Genomic DNA, 17,808 nt, shown 5'->3' with positions numbered 1-17,808 from the left:
AGCCGTTTACTGTGTTTTCTGACTTGTCTAGATTTCAACTTTGTCATTTCTTCACATACCCTTTACTAAACATATTTTGTGGTATACATAATGTCAGGTGCTTTTTAGTTTATGAAGAAAGTGTCTTTTGCACCTCTTGCCTCCAGTCCAGTTAGTTGCTAAATACAATCAATTTATTTTTCCTACTAAATAAAAATGTTTGCTGAAGTTATTCCTTCTCATCCCAACTGCCATAACCTTAATAGTTTCATTATTTTTTAGACTATTACTCCATCTTTTTAATTGGTCTCACTATCCTCATTTTCCGATTTTTCTTCTTAAAAATAAAATTGTTGTGAGTTTTGTTTATACTTTTAAAATAAGTTCTGTTATCTGCAGAACCACTAAGTCTATCAAGCATGTTTTAAGGTCTTTCACAAGCTAGTCCTATTTTCTGCCATGTCCTTGATTTATCCTATTTAAGCTGTTTCCTTTCTGAAAACACACCAGTTTTTCTTTGTGTTATAGTGTTACATGAACTGCTCCCCCATCACTGTTGAGCTCTCTTTTATGGTTTGTGGTCTACCACTAAGTGCCATTTCTTGATCTCTTCCCCTGTCTGTTAATCATTCATTTATCTATAATCTGGTTATTGTGTTTATATATCACTGGTATTAGCACTTATATTGTCATTCCTGTTTATTATACATTTGTCTCAAATTTTTGAGGGCATAGACCTGTCTTTTCATGTTTGTGTCTCACAGTTCCTTGAGCATGGGAATCACTCATGTATAAATGACCTCCCATCCGCCTATGCATGCTGTCATGATATTTTTGGATACTAATGGTTTGCAGTCAGTTGTGTGGTAAAAAATTCCAGCGATTAGAAGTGCTATCTTTAGTTATATAAACATACATGCCACTTCTTGTTTATATGAGCATAATTGAAGACTAATAATCCATTCTTCACCTTTTTTTAAAAAATAAAAGTTTCTGTTGATTTTGAGTTGCCAGTTTTGATAGCATATGCCTGTCTCTTCAATGCTCTACTCACCATGTCTATTGTGAGTATAAAAATAGCAGTTCTGCTCTCTTAGTATATGCCACATGCTCATGAGCTATCACATCACCTGAACTCAGATCAAATGTGGTGCATATTGGGTTATGTGTACCTTATGCACTGGCATATCATATACTAATTTTTTTTAAAAGAAATAATTTAGTATTTCAGATCATGTTGCTCTTCCTGGACAAGCAGCATAGGATATTTTACAAATCAGTTGCTATATATACTAACCTATGAAAGTTTAAATATAATGGGCCTGTTAAAAATTAATTACAGTTGTAAATTGATTTCCTTTCCTTGGCAGAAAGAACATAGTTTATTAGCCCAGGAACAGGTTCACACTGTTTTAACATAAAGCACTTCCAGCTGAAGCTTGTTAGTGACTGCCTCTCAGATTAAGAAAAAAAAAAATCTCACTGTGGTACATGAACTCCTATTGTTAAGACACAAATAATCAGCTCATCCCCTACATGGATGAGAACAAAGAACATAATAGTACACAGAGCAAAGATTAAGCAAATATTGAATGACCCCGTTTAGGATGTAAATTTAAAATATTGTACATGTAAGAGCTTTTTTTTCCTTTGTAGGTACTTCAGTCATGACAGGAGCTAAATGAGGGAAATGAATATATATGTGTATACACACACACACACACATAGAGAGAGAAACACCCTTGCATGTTTGTGACATGTTAATGACATGTTAATTTCATATATGTATATGTGTTTATACACATGTATATATTTCATATGTGTATATACACACACTTTAGTATTTTAAATAAAAACTTTTAATTAGTGTCTATTAAAGCTAAGGAAATAAACTTCCTTTTGATAGTGTGTTGCTTCAGATTTTTAGAAACTTACTTTTAAACCAAAAACTGACACCCAAAATTTCTATTTGGAGGAAAACATCAATGACAACATTTGACTAAAACTGAAATAACTGACTTATTATAGCATTTTTAAAAGCTTTATTGTATTTTCTAGCACTTTATTGTATTTTCTTGAAATCTTGATTTTGAAAATCTCCCGAGGCTGCTTTTTCATTCATTTGAGTTTCATTCATTTGAATTTGAGTGTGACAGAATAGACAAGAAAAGCAGCTGTGGAGACCAGTTTATAATCCCTAAAATCTGAAAATTATTGGCAAAATAATAATTCTTAATGGGCAATAGAAATCAGAAAGAGAGTAAAAATTTCCTTACAAAAATTTAAGTTTACTTAAAGGACATTTCCTGGAAATGATGTCAATGTTCCTTTGCTTAAAAAATTACTAAAGTTTATACTATACTAACTGTAAATTTATCCAAATATTGTATGTGTTATATGATTTATAGTCATGAATTTTTTTGTAAATTTTTTGTCAAATGTAAAATCGTCTTAGCTATAAGAAAAGATGAAATCTTGCCATTTGCAACATGAATGAACCCAGAGAGTGTGCGCTTACAGAAATAAGTCAGACAGAAAAAGACAAACACTGTGTGACTTTATTCATATGTGGTGTACAGAAAAAACAGATGAATAAAATAAAACAAGAATAAACTTTCAGATTGTGAGACAGGTTACCAGAAGGGAGGGAGGAAGAGGTAGTTTTATTAGATTGGGTAAAAGGAGTCAGTTGTATAGTAAAAGACAGAATTGTACTTTCATTGGTGAATGTAAGGTAGTATGTACATGTTGATTTTTAATGAAATAATGTCTGAAGCTTCTGTAATATTTTAAATATATATATAGTTATGTATAGCTTTGGAATACAATTTTTATTGCCTAATTTCAGCTTTCTTAAAACTGTATTTCTTAAAATTTTCAGATGCTTCTTAAAAATTGTGTTTTTCAAAAAAAAAATCGTGTTTTTCCCAACTAAATTGTCTTTTAAAGATTAAATCTTAAAAACAATGATTTTATGTTTAATATATGTAACCTGATTTATGAAAAGTTAGCATGACATTAATAAATTATATATTAGTATTTTGGGAACATCCGACTCCTTACATCTGGTAAATTTGTTCATAGAATTGTTGATTTTTAATTACTAAAGCCATTTATGTCATTGAGGTAGGGCATTGACCTATATTGAGATACTTCTTTATTCTTTTGCATTTACATTTTTTTTCTGTTTTTTTTTTTTTTTAAAGATTTATTTATTTGTGCATACAGAACTGGGGTACAGGCCAGAGATGCAGGGGCGGTGAGAGGCTTCACCAGAGACACAGTGGGGAGCAGAACAGGCAGATCGATGAAGTACACTGCTGAGGGGAGCAGCGGGCGGGTCAGGGGAGGTCTGCCTCACCATGTGGTCACCTCCGGGGCAGGCGGGAATCTAACTCATGTGAAAGTGGCTTTAGCTTCTTAGTGCTGTGCTTTAACCCACGGGGGGGGGGGGGGGGGGCTCTTTTCCTGTTTTATATGCAGTACTTTGTCTACTGGGTTTCTAACCTCCATCATATTCATAGTAACTCCTTTCAATGTAGAATATGTCGATAGTTAGCATATTATTTATTTCCTTGTTCTTATCTTCATAAAATTTTCCTTAGGCCCAAAAAAAAGATCTGTTCCTTGTATGCACCTGCAGCTCTCTATTTTGGTTAGTCTAAGGAATATGTGTTTGGATTCAGATTTCTATGCAAATTCAGTGCTGTTTATAGCTCACTGACTTTGAACATTTCCTAACCTCTCTGATGTTGTTTTCCTCATCTGGAAAAAGAGGCTTACATAATCTTTAACTTATCATGGAGATGCTGAAGAAATTAAAGTGCCTACTAGCACAATGTCTTTTCTACAATCTCTAGATATATATCAATGACATATCTAATCTAGAGAGCCTGGACTTAATATTATATTACAGTCTGTCTTTATGCCACTAATTATCCATAGTCACCAGTATTAACTAGATCTTATAGCTTCCTCCCCACAAGTATTAACTAGATCCTGTAAACTGCCCCTCTCCACAAATTTTGCCCAGATCCTTTGCTAAATTCTGGGTGAATGCTGGTTTATATTAAGTGTAATTATTAGTCTTGGTCTACTAATACAGCAGCACCCCATGTGAGGTATTATCTTGCCTAAAATTTAAATATGTTAAGTATTCTTAAGTGCTTAATTTAAAATTTGTTGTTCACTTTAAAATGTTTTCTCATAAATCTTTATTATGGCATATTCTTTTTCATTGGAATTTTTGGATTTAATACAGCCTCTCCTTAAGTACTTCAACATATTGTGTTTGGTGTAACTGACTAGAGACTGATAATATTTATAGTCATGTGCTTTTCAATGGGGAAATTTTCTCATCCATAAAATGAGGCATTGATTTCTCTGGCTTCCAGTCCTGATGAGCTATCTCAGAATTTTTATTTTGTAATTACTTTTTGCTTGGAGCACTTTTGCATTTAGTAAGTTTGAAGTGTATTTGGTTTTTATAGCCCTCAAACAAGTGAATACAAACTTTTGTCTTAAAAAATAATAGAAATAAAAAGTGGAATTTGGTAATATGTAAAATACTCAGGGATTTATAAATTTTGCTGTAATCTTCCTGTAGTCCAAAAGTGGTAATAAGTTGTATAGCAACTTTGTATGACCTTTGTGGACTCAGAGAATGAAACCAGTAACTGAAAAATCATGTGGCTGAACCACCAGGATTTATAGTCATGTGCTTTTCAATGGGGAAATTTATAAACTTGTCAACTTTCAAAAGCTTCTAAGACCTCATCTTTGTGGCATAACAATATTGAAATAATTAACATTCTTGAATATGCCCACTTTAAGCATTTAGTAGTTTTATATTTAGTAGTTTCTTTAAAATTCCTGTAAATAGGGTCAGATGGCTTTGTTTCTGTGATTATTTTTGTGACTTCATTTTGAGATAAAATTTATTTTATCAGTTTAGAAGGTTTTCCTTAAAGCACTTAATTTTTGCATATTTTGTTGTTATACTTACTTTTTAGCAACTTTTTTTGAGATAATTATAGATACACAAGTAATTGTAAGAAATAATGCTTATTCTCCTGTATGCTCTTCACCCAGTGGTAATATTTTGTGAGACTGCAATAAACTGTCACAACCAGCAAATTGACGTTGATGCAATCCACTGATCATATTCAAATGTCCTACTTTACATGTATCATGTAAAATATGTTTATATAAAATTTTATTCTCTCTTCACCACCACAGTTAAGAAACAAACCAGTTCCATCATCACAAGTTCCTCTTTTATAACCACACTCAACTCCTTTCTGCCTACTCCCCAATCCCTACCTACCACTAATCTCCACTTGCAAAATTTTGTCATTTCAAGAATTTGTATAAATAGAAACCATACGGTCTGTGCCTTTTGAGGTAGACTTTTTAAAAATAGCATAATTTTGGCCCTCCCTGGTGGTGCAGCGGGTTAAAGCACAGCACTGAGAAGTTACAGCCACTTCAGCATGAGTTCATTCCACGCCTGGGACGTGATCCACATGGTGGCAGACCTCTCCTGACCTGCCCACTGCTTCCCTCAGCAGTGTACTTGGTTGATCTGCCTGTCCTGCTTCCCACTCTGTTTCTGGTGAGTCCTCTCACCGTCCCTGCACCTCTGGCCTGTACCCCAGCTCTGTATGCATAAATAAATAAATCTTTAAAAAAAAAAGACATAACTTTATCTGAAATTCATCTAAATACTTGCATGTATCAATAATATATTATTTTTTAATTTTCCTATAGCATTTTATGATATGGATATACAACAACAATATATTTAACCATTCATCTATTGAAGGACATCTGAATTCTTTCCAGTGGTTTTTGCAGTTATGAATAAAGCTATTATGAACTTTCATATACAGTTGTTAGGTGAACATGCATTTCTCTGCATAAATTACCAAGAGTGCAATTGCTAAGTTAAATGACAATTGCGTGTTTAGATTTGTAAGTAGTATCAATGTTTGATCACTTTCAAAGAAGTGTGGTGACCATACTTAGGTTCCTTTATTTACAACTTTAAATATTGCCTTTAGTTTCAGATGGGCTACAATTTTTAATCAATATGTTTGTGAAAACATGAGAAGATACTCTATATAATTTATGCATATTTCTGCTCTTCCCATTGTTCTTTCTTAGTGATGCTTTTATCATTTCCTCTGTTTGAAAATCTTCCTTTAGCCATACTTTAATATTAGGTCCACTAGTGACAAATTGTTTAGGTTTTTCATACTTGAGAATTTTTTTTGCCCACTTTATTCATGAAGCATAGTTTTGCCATATACAGTATTCACAGTCACTAGTTCTTTTGGGCAGGATTTGTATTTACTCTGAAGGAAGGAATAAGCTTACTAAGAGAGCTTTCTGGATTGGAAATTGTGGGATGCTAGGTGTGTCTCCTTGTGTTCTTGGGTGGGGAGGGAAGGGGATGAGTCATAAAACTCACTGCTTCTATATTCTTCCAGCCCTGAGTTCCTAAGCAGTCTACCTTCAGAGCCCTCTTTTGGTTGCCTCTTATGTTATTTCCAGGATTTACAGTTGTATTCAGTAGGGAAGGACAGTAGTTATGAATCCCTGTCATCTTATCTGGACCAGAAATCCTCTAGTATTTTTCCCCCTTAATGTTCTTTTTTTTTTTTTAATTTTTCTGTGTAAATTCTTTGTCAGTTTTTGTTTATGAAGTATGTTCCAGGGTAATTCAAAGCTCAGTTGCATAGAGGTCTTCTGTAAGTTAGGTAGTGTTAAAATTTTTCAAAATATGCAAGCATATTTACCGCTATTATTTAGAGAGCCTTTGCCTACAAAAGATTAAATCTTTCCAAAATGTTATGTTTGTTGACTGCAAAATACTACATTTTAGTTTTTGGTGGAACTAGAATCTAACACTTTTGCATTTGGGACTTTCGTAAGAATGACTCTTTTTTTCTTCAAGTGGTCAATTTATCTTTGGATCTGCAGCTGCTGCAGTGGATGAAAAATTACTGTTTCCACCTCTATCATAATGCATGGACAAATATATGTACAAAACTGACATCACTATTAATCTGGTCCTGTGGACCTTTACTTCTGCCATAATCCCACTGAACATACCAAATTATTTAGGCATTACTGCTAGCCTGGAAATAAGACTTTAACATATTGTCAGGAACATTTTAAATCAGATAAGGAAATAAGTATTTTCTAAGATTCCATTCATCTTTGAATGTGCAGTACTTAGAGTTAGTTCTTTAGTGTTTCATGGGTATGCAGTTGTACACTGCTTATTGTGATGTTCTCCTGAATTACTATTTTATTCATATAGTAAGGTCATGGAATAAAAGATATCTGAAATTAATAGTTTTTAATTTGGGAAACTACAGTCTGATTTTTTCTTCATTTTTATTTATGTGCTTTTTCTAAATCAGACCCCAACCCCATGTTTTCCCCTACCCCCCAAATCAACAGTCATTCTTTTTGAAATGTCAGTTAACTTCTATATCTTGAAATGATACATGTCCTTTGTACTGTTTATGCGATTATATGTGGAATTTTGGTAGAACTGAAAATGATTTTAACAGATTATCTGCTCATACTTTTTGCTTTTAGAATTTTGCTTTAATGTGAAGGATGTAAGTAAACTATAAAATATTTTAAAATAGTCATGAAAATCATATTTAACTAGATTAACACAAATTTGTTTCTCTATGAAAAAATGTGGAAGAAAGTGTAAGTTACAACTTGAATTAAAGAGTTGAATTAAATATGTGAGAGTATTTGAGTCTTTTAGAAGTTATAAGAAATAATATAAGAAAATGCCCGTGGCAGAGGAAAAGCTAATTAATGTCTTTGTCTATATGAAAAGAAAAAAATAAAACAAACTACTTAGGAACCAGTCTTTAATAATAAAGGGAGATAGAATGTGTGAGTTTCAAATGACTATAACTGTTTTAAGCAAGTGAATCCCTTATAGAAAAATAGAAGTTAATATATTTTGCTATAGGATGATCTGGTCATGATTCTGCAATTTTTTGATTATTTGTTTTCTTGTAGTGAAATTGTAATGCATCTTTTTGTTCCAATGATAGTTCTTTTGCTGTATAGAAGTTATTAATTAAGTATAATTGTTGCTTTCATTTCTCTTGCTATTGTGGTTGAGTCCCCAAAGACATTTCTGAAGCCAGTGTTGCAGAATATTTTTTATTTTACTATTTACATCCAGGTCTTTAACCCGTTTTGAATTAATCTTTGTATATGGTGTGAGATAGTAATCTAGCTTCATTCTTTTGCATGTGGCTGTCCAGTTTTGTCACCATCATTTGCTGAAGAAGAAACTTTCCTATCTTCATTGTACACTCTTGACTACTTTGTCATAGATCAACTGCCACTATAAATGTTGATTTGTATCTGGGCTTCTCTATTGCCTTGATCTGTGAGCCTGCTTTTATTCCAGCACCATCCTGTTTTGATTACTGTAGCTTTATAGTATTGTTTGATGCCTCAGAGTGTAATACCTCCATTCTTTTTTGTTAGAAATGCTTTGGCTGTTCAGGGTTTTTTGTGATTCCAGGCAAATTTAGGTATTTTTACTCTGTTTCCTTAAAGGATGCCATTCAAACTGTGATAGGGGTTTATTGAATCTGTATATTGTACATTGTATATCGAATCTTTCCATTTCTTTGTATCTTTTTCTAAACATGCATTTAGTTTTCATTGTCTAAGTCTCGTATACTATTTATCATTAGGAACTTAATTTATTTGATTGTAAATGGAATTTTTTTTTCTTCAAAGTAGTGTTGAAGTGTCCCTTCTATCCCCATTTTATTGCATTTTTTTTGTTGTAAATGGATGTTGGATCTTGTCAAATGCTGTTGCTATACATTAATAGGATAAGATAAATCATATTGATAAGACCATATAAGTTTTGATGATGTGTATGTTTCTTCTGATGTTTGTTGAGTTTGGTTTGCTAAGAATTTGTTGAGTATTATTCTTCTGTGTTCATCAGGGGCACTGGGCTATATTTTTTGTGTGTGTGTGGTGTCTTTGTGTGATTTTGGTATCAAGGTAATATTGACCTCATAAAATGTGTTTAGGAAGCATTCTGAGGATTGTATTTCTCCTACCTCTCATCTACCCAGATATCCAGCTTTGAAAAAGGCTTCTATTACTTCTTAATGGAATGCATATAGATTTGATAATTTGAGTATTTAAATAGAAATTTCATAAATTTCTCAGAAGAAATGTGCTTTATTTGTAGCCTTTAAAGGATAGCAGTCATGTCATTAATGAAACTATAAAGCTGTCTTCTTAAGTCCGAAAAGACTGCTAGTCTTTAAGATGAACTAGGATTTTAAACATATGTACAAATTTATGTTCAAATATCAAAGAAGCTGTATTCTTTGCAGATATTCTTGTAGGTTTAGTTTCATATCTTTATCAAAGGAATTATAAAATGTTTCAGAAACAACATCCTGTAATTTCATTAAAACATTTTCTCATACAAATGCTTTTTTATTTTTAGATTACCTCTCTAGTGACCCTTCAGCTATTGACCCTGGCTGGCCATGACGATCAGCTTGATGTACCAAAATACAAATGCACAGTATCTCTAGACTTCATCAGAGCTATTGCTAGGTAAGCATAGAATAATTGTTAACGTAGAATGTCTGGAATTATGTAAATTATATACTAAATATAAAAATTAATGTTCTTCCTAATGTAATGTCATTAGTATTTAAGTGAGAAAAAATCAGTTATGTGCCAAAAATAAATTTCACTGTAGAGTGAACCCTTTTATCAAATTTACAAATGGCATAAAATTGGGAGAATTAACTAATATGTCAGATGGCAAAAAAATGAAGATTCTGAAAGCTGTTAACATATGGAATAATAGTCTCATAGTATTTAAGTGGGACTAAATGGACAGTACAATGCAGAAATCTCATCTGTACTGAAGTAAGATAAGAGAGATCTGGCTTATGTTCTAAGTATTTTAGCTGACTACAAACTTTTAAAAAATCCTGGTTTATGTAGCATCAAGAATACTGTGTTATTGCCGTTGACAGGAGATCTGGTGTATTTTGCCAGTGTTTGGAATTTTAAAAGGGGTATTGAAGAGGGAGCAGAAGAGTGGTAGGATGTCACATCCCTGACTAAGGAATAGGATGTGAAAGAAAAACCTTAGGAAGGATGTGGTAATGTCTCAAGTATTCAGCAACTGTCTTGTGCAAAACGGTTGTAACTAATTCTAAATAATTCTAGAGCATTAAAAGTTTTAGGAAAGAAAATATCTCTATCAAAATAAGAGTTTTCTAAAAATATAACGAGTTTTTTTCAAAGAGGTGTAGTTATTGTTGTGGCAAATGTTAGAACATTTATATTAATGAATAAATGACCTAATTTCATGATTGCAACTAGATAATGATCTGTCAGATCTGTACTAGAATAGCTAGTGTGTGTGTAGACTTGTAGGTTGAATAAAACAATACTTTCCTAACCATTAAATTAAATACAAAATTAAATACAAAGGTATTTACATATATTTAAAAATTCATGATTTTAGGCATGGAACATCATTGAGTTTTAAAACTGTTTGACATGGGTATCGATCTCCTCTAATGAATTTTACAGCTTCTTGAGGTCCCAAAATCTACAGGTTTAGCAGCCACCACCCTAATGTCTCTTCTGAATTAAAAGTTCTGTGATATTATGATGTAGATATATGAGACATTATGGTGACATACAGATTCTTAAGATAGGAAAGGAGGATTTTGAAATTGCCATTCTAAAACTGGGTAAACTTTTACACAGAAGAAATTGCAGAAATAATTTTTGTAATGTAGTCTACAAGATAATAACTTTTTTAAACATCTAAGATTGTCAAAGGTAAATTTTTTGAATGAAGCTTACTTATTTCAGCAATTTTGTCATTACTTTGTATGTGTTGGATTATTCACCAACATAATCATGCACGAGATGGAGATTTGTGAGTGCATAATACAGTGAATATACTGTAAACCAAACTGAATTTGGTTACTTAATCTCCAGCATCAGTGATATTAAATACACTCAGAGAAATAATGTACTTATTTACCACCTCAGGAACAGGAGATGTAGACCTGGAATTTTCCATAGAACTTGGGAACTCTCTAACTTGCTTTGTCATTTTGTTGTCTCTTATTTCCATTTCACTGCTTTCCAGGGGCAGTTCCCAAAAAAGAACCGCTTACTTTGACTTCTGACCTCTTACACTACTACCCCCATCTGTCTGTTTCTCTCTCTCTCTCATCTGTCTGTTTCTCTCTCTCTTTCTCTCTCTCACACACACACATTGTAATATAGGTCCTATTTTGTTCTGATAACTAACATAGTTTCAATTAATCCAATAATTGAAGATGGTGTTTCTTGCTACAGTGTTAAGTCCATTAAACTTAAAAGTCTATATTTATTATTTCCTCAAAACTCAAACTTAAAACAATGCCTTATATTTAGGATATGCTAAATAAATAAATATTGCACATTTTCCTATAATGACTAGTAGTAACACTTAAGGTAAAAATCATTTTGAACTTGCCTTTTGGGGCAGCAAAGTGAAGGGAGCTAAAGAGGTAGACTCTTTCCAATGCACATTCTGGTGAAGGAAAGTTATCCAAGGCTGGTTACGAAAGAATAAATAGTCCTAGTTCCAGACACTTTGGCAGAGAGTGAATGATTAGATAATAGGACATGATCTAGATGTTCAAAATAAGGAAATCAATCAGTAAAATAGTATAGATTCTTATTTAAAAAAACACTATGTAGTTACTTAAAATATTAGTGAGCTTAAATGGCTACAGCAGTTCAATAAACTTGCATATGTAAGCAAACTAGGAGTAACTAAGGGAAGGGAAGAAGTAATGGTTAAAATTGTCAAATGCTGATAAGCATCTTATTTTTTATTTAAATTTATTTATTTATGCATACAGAACTGGGGTACAGGCCAGAGGTGCAGATGCGGTGAGAGGATTCACCAGAGACAAAGTGGGGAGCAGAACAGGCAGAGCAATGAAGTACACTGCTGAGGGTGTAACAGGGTGGTCCCTAGGAAAAAGGGAAGTTCCAGGTTCCCTGCCCCACCCAGAAGGAGGGTGGAGCTGAGCAGAGAAAAAGGAGAGAAGAGAAGGAAATGAAGCTGGATGGAGAACAAGGAGGAGACCTGAGGAAGTCACATGGAGCAGTAAGCCTGTGAGGAATAAGCCATGCTTGTTTCCTGACTTTGGACTGGTTAAGGCAGATGTGGGTGAGATACCTGTAGGGAGGTGACTATGGTAGTGTTTATATTGATTTTGATTTTGCTCTTTTCCTCCCAGATTTGTCTGTCCATTTCTGACCCTTTTCCATGGGTCCCGGCCAGAAGGTGCGTTAGTCTTGTGGCAGGCATTCATGCCTTGCTTTGGGCCAATCCCTTTTGGGTTGACTTTTGCCCACGAGGGGATGGGTAACTTCAGGTGTTTGATTTAGAAGTTATATTCTTTGTGTTCCGTATTGTATATTCACTGTATTAAATTCCCTTTTCATTAACGTTTTATATGTTTTGTCTTGTTGCGGCGGATGGCAGAACCCACTTAGAGCAGGCAGGTTTTGGGGCTTCAGGGGTGTCCCTCTCCCCCTGTCCTCTAACAGATTTGCTGTCCTATAACAAAGGGAACAGTGGGCAGGTGAGAAGAGGTCTGCCATGCCATGTGGGTCACTTCCGGGGCGGGGATCGAACTGATGCTGAAGTGGCTTTAGCTTCTTAGTGCTCTGCTTCAACCCGATGTGCCACCAGAGAGGGCTGTAAGCATCTATTTTAATGACTAAGCAGTCATTGGTTAACTATTGTTAGGAGCACGTTGGGTGATACAGAGGGGTATCCAGTCAGATTATATGCAGGGCATGCTAATAGTACTTATACAGAAATTAATGTACCAAATAGAATGTTTTCATGCATTTGACATTTATTATATTGCCCATTATAATTACTGTGTTAGACACTGGGGGTGAGGGAGTACAGTGACAAGTATAATGGATCTATGTTATATCCTGTAAGCCTATATATTAGGATTCTTTGGTGTAAAAAGGAAGAGAGAGGACTGTAATACTTAAGGGCATTGAGGATTATTGATTTTTAAAAGATGTGAGCACATTTAAATGCTGTTAGAACTGAAAGAAAAAAATGATATGAAAGAGTAATTTAAAGCATAAAATCCATTAAAATGGTAAGTGCATGACAGAAGCATAGGTTGATACCCAAGGAGGGAAATCCTATGCAATCAAAACACAAGCATGAATGTAAAACAGAGGTGCTTAAATAACAATAAGTAAATTTAGAAACAATACTTTCTACACAGAAGAAAAAAAAAATAGAAACCTGAATTGAAAGAAATACCTCTGAATGACAAAGTGGAAGCCTTTTGTGTTTTAAAAAGAAAATGGATGTATGTGGGGCTGAGTTTGGAGGATTGATGACAGGAAGTTGAAGTATTTATGTCACTTCTATTTGACTATGGATAAGGAGACAAAAATTGAGACTAAAATTGGGAGGGTCATTTGAGAGCAATATGGATATTTGAAAGCTACCATGGGGAATGGAAGAGGGTGCTGACAAGGAAAAGAATTTGCTGGGAGTGCTGAGGACTCAGTTGAGGTTCCTGACCTTGAATTTAGAGTGACACCAATTTGTGAAACTTGTGATCTTCTCCAGCAACATTCCATATGCTAGGTACTGGGACAGCAAAGGGATATAATTGAAATCACATAGGATTGGGGTTTTGCCAAGTGAGTTCAGTGGATGCTAGCAAGTGAGGTTTTCAACTAGGAAGAGATGGAAGGAAGTAAAGCCAGTATCTAGCATATGTATATTCTGGAAATATTTGTAGATCAGTAGAAAGTAACGGGGTTTGTGTATTGGTTCCCTCAGTGTATAGAGAGTTTAAAGTTAAAATTGTCTGCATTGATATATTTAGAGGTAGACATTCTGAGTGTGATCGTTAGAGTAAGAAACAGTCATTGGAAGGAGAAAGACAGGTGTGCAAAGTCACTAAAGTTGGTAAAGGTCTTAGATGGAAGGGAAGACTAAGCTGGGTGTTAACATTATTCCGTGACTAAGCGATGGTGACAAGGAGGAAAATAGGGTGATTGACGTCTTAGAGGAGCTGAGCATTTTGCACATCACCCTTACCTCATCATATTGCCTAGGGTACAGCAAAGAGTTGAAACTTTGGAAAGAGTTGAAGTGGGGGATAGGTCACAGCCAAGTTTCAGTTAAGTCCAGAAAAGAAGAAACCCTATTGAGGAGATAGAGAACTTTATCGCTCCAGGACTAGCTGAAAAGTTTGACCAGAGAAACAGTAGGAAACTGATACCAAAAAGGGGAGCACAGAATATGAAGATAAAAGTATGGGAGAAGACAGAAAACAGATGACTGAGTAGTTTATTCAGTATTGTCCTTGCGCCACTCCTTATGTGAATGGTAGTTGCCTATTGCTTTTCCTTCTCAGGGAAGACACTGTAGGTTGACTTAAGAAGAACTCAAACTTAACACTGAAGTAAAAGGAAGTAAATTAGTATTACATAAGAAAAAAATATTTTAGTGTAGTAAAAGAATCAACAAAGTAAAATGAAAGGATAACAGCAAAAATCAAATCATTAGATGTATGCATTTTATTAACTTGTATTAAAGCATTTTAAATTATGATTTAAGAATATTCCTAGGCAGATTGCCACTATGTTATTTATGTTCTATTTCTAGATGCTTAATTAGAAAATAATTCCTTTAGATTCTATGAGAAATTTCCTATAGTAAGTAAAAGCTACCCCAAGTCCTGAAATTATATTTATATTAATCTAAAGTGCATCTTTAAAATACAATCTTAATTGTATTACTCAACTGACATGAGTACTTCTTAGTGACAAAGCAGAAAAATGAAATGTAATGAAACTTTGTCAATGAATATATTTAAATTGCTTTGTATTTTTAAGCCTATTTATTCTTTATATTAAAGATAAATTTATTGCACAAACTATGCTTATACAAATGGATAACTAAAAAAAAAGGGGATTCTACCATTAAACAATCACAGTATTTTCATTTGTTTATATTCTCTTCTAGTACTCACCTATTATAGAACATGTCTCCTTAGCTGTCACAGCATAATTGTAATTCTCTATTCTCCTTCCCCTTCTTCATATTGTACTTATACATTAATATGGATTACTTTGTATGAATATAGTTTACCTGGTGATTATCTTCAAATCCCATAATGATATAAATGTAAAAAAATTAAAACTTAATATTAAGTGCACTTGACCATACATTTAAAATCCAAAGTCATTGTAGGAAACTGAGCCTGGAGTGATGTACAAATTCTACTTCCCTTTTTGCCTGTGTTTAAAAAGGTACTCCAAATATGTCTTTTCAGCCAATATAGTGTTTACATATTTCTTAGTAGTATCCTAATGCTTTTAACTCTATTGGGGGTTTTGGAGTTGAAAGAAATAAAAAAGTTAAATAGGTTTATGTGTGTTTAGGCTTTTCATGTGTTTAGGTCTACAATAATATTTTTTTTAATTTATTAAATTTTTTGTTGTTTTATAACTTAATATAATGGGAGTGATTTTGGTAGCATTTCTATACCATTTGGAAAGAGGAACTTTTTTCAGAGAGGAACTATTATAATAAAAAACGTATTCTTCAGTCCAATACTAGGTACCATAATAACTATAGAATCTTATTTGAACTATTTTTAAATATGTTTTCATCAGCATTATCTATAATTCCCTATTCCAAATTAAAAAAAAATTGGTATGTCAGTCACTTCCTTAGAAACTTTTTTAGAAAGTATATAGACTGATAGACAAAAACATTAATTGATGATGGTTTAATAAATAAGAGCATGCAATTAGTGAATCTTTAAAAGACTGTTCTCTCATGGATGATTATTTATGCAGAATTGAATACTTAAGGCTTTAATTTTATACTTATTGCTGGATCATTATATCTAATTATTTTGACCATTTATTCAAATAATAAACCTCCAAGACTGAATATTTATAGTGAAGAATGAGTTTGAAGAAAGGGAAATAATTATATGTCTCTCTCACTGCTATTTTATTCTGCCTGCTATCAGAGTACAAAAATATACATTCATATAGCCTCTTGCATCTTATTCTTGGATCATACAAATTTAGTTACAATACACACACAGGCCAACCAGTATTAAAAACTGAAAAGAATGAAAACTACAGATGAGGACAGATGAGCTATGCATTATGTCATGATAAAACAGGTGTTTTGAAAGATAAACAATGTTCAGAAGCAGAGAAGATTTAAATAGTTTTCCATCTCTAATTACTTTATTCTGGTTATTAGACAAAAAAAAAAAAATAGCTTTCAGATGAAATCCAACATTTCTGTAGTATAATTGATATATAAAATGTTAAATAATTCTAATTTTGTTTCTTTCTTTTTAAAAAACAAACTTCATGTGTTGGTGGGGGGAAGAAACTTTTAAAAGAACTGTTCCTAGTTATCAGTCCTGTGGTGGTGCTTTTGATAGCATTATAGCATTGGTTGGCATTAGTTGTGCATTTTGCTTGTGCTTTCCAGAATCATACATACAAAACTGAGCAGTCTAGGGGGTGAGGATGCTAACATATTATTATCTGTTTTTGTTTATAGGACAGTGAACTTTGACATAATAAAATACTTGTATGATTTCTTGTGAAAACAAGCTTCAAAGCCATATGGAGACTGTGACAATGACTAAGCCAAGCTGTGTTCATCCAACTACTTAGCTGGCCAGGGAGAGGAGTTCTTTGGCTCTATTGGATTTGTCCAGACAGGTGCTGGCCCAGCATGGAACCTGATGAAAATACTCTGATTGGTCTGGGTGGATGTGAGCAGAAGACTATTTACCAGGGACCCTGGAGTATTTGGAAGCAACGTGTTAATTATAAACAGCAGGGTTTGAGCACAATCTGTTCTACTCTTAATGATGTTATCTTAACACTGAAATTGCCTGAAACCCATTTACTTAGGACTACATTTTGCTCTGTGAACTATCCCCTGCGCTTTGAACATGCCAGCAGCCCTTGTATATAAGCCCAGTCTTTTCACTTCCTCTCCACAGGAACCATTACAGTTGTTTGCCAAGTCAGATTTTCCTAAGGCCACAGTTTTAAAGATGATAGTTGTAAAATAATATAGATTTTTTTTTTTAATCCAAGCTTGTATATGCTTATCTTTTAACCATAATTTTCTCAACGACAAGGTAGCTTGATCAGATATATAGGCCAATCTTCTATCTCTAAACCTTGCTGACTATAGTGTGCTTGTGTAAGGTTTATCTGGTCAGTCTTGAAATTAACCATCCAGTGTAGATTTTAATTTCTGATGGTTTTCTTCTTTAAAATAATTGACCCTTAAGAGCGCTACAATAAAATTTTTTTCATGTTATGTCAATTATGAGCGTTAAGTCTGATTTTCTTGACTGTTCATATTTTTGAAGAAAGAAACTTTCCATTAACCTTTGAATGGTTGAAAATTGTTCTGAGTAGATTTTAATTGCTTAATTACACAACCTAGTTTAAATTTCAGTAGCATTTTATTGCTTCAGTTCTTTTTAGAAGAAAAATTGCAGCAATTGGCAGTCTTAGATAGGAAGTCTTTTTACATTGTCATTCACAATCACTGGTTCAAAGAGAACAGTAGTTATCAACTTATATTTATTTAGATAACAAATAGGGGGAGATAGAATGGATTTCTCTTCTCTCTGTCTCCCTACATAAGACAGCATGGGAAGACAC

General features: G+C 33.4%; 1 protein-coding gene across 1 annotated transcript in view; it reads left to right on the top strand.

Moving 5' to 3' along the window:
- ORC5 (origin recognition complex, subunit 5) overlaps positions 1-17,228 on the top strand; it is a 53,553-nt gene extending 36,325 nt beyond the window's left edge. Inside the window, exons 13-14 of the mRNA XM_004676913.2 lie at positions 9,506-9,618; positions 16,682-17,228. Coding sequence (XP_004676970.1) covers positions 9,506-9,618; positions 16,682-16,727 — 159 coding nt within the window. The 3' untranslated portion in view covers positions 16,728-17,228. The remainder of the gene's footprint in view (positions 1-9,505; positions 9,619-16,681) is intronic.
- The last annotated feature ends 580 nt before the right edge of the window (positions 17,229-17,808 follow it).

The sequence above is a fragment of the Condylura cristata genome, unplaced genomic scaffold (assembly GCF_000260355.1).
Source record: "Condylura cristata isolate star-nosed mole 26May11 unplaced genomic scaffold, ConCri1.0 scaffold00005, whole genome shotgun sequence".
In the NCBI taxonomy this organism is placed as follows: Eukaryota; Metazoa; Chordata; class Mammalia; order Eulipotyphla; family Talpidae; genus Condylura; species Condylura cristata.
The sequence above is the reverse complement of the archived record's forward strand: the minus strand, read 5'-3'. Positions and strand labels throughout refer to the sequence as shown.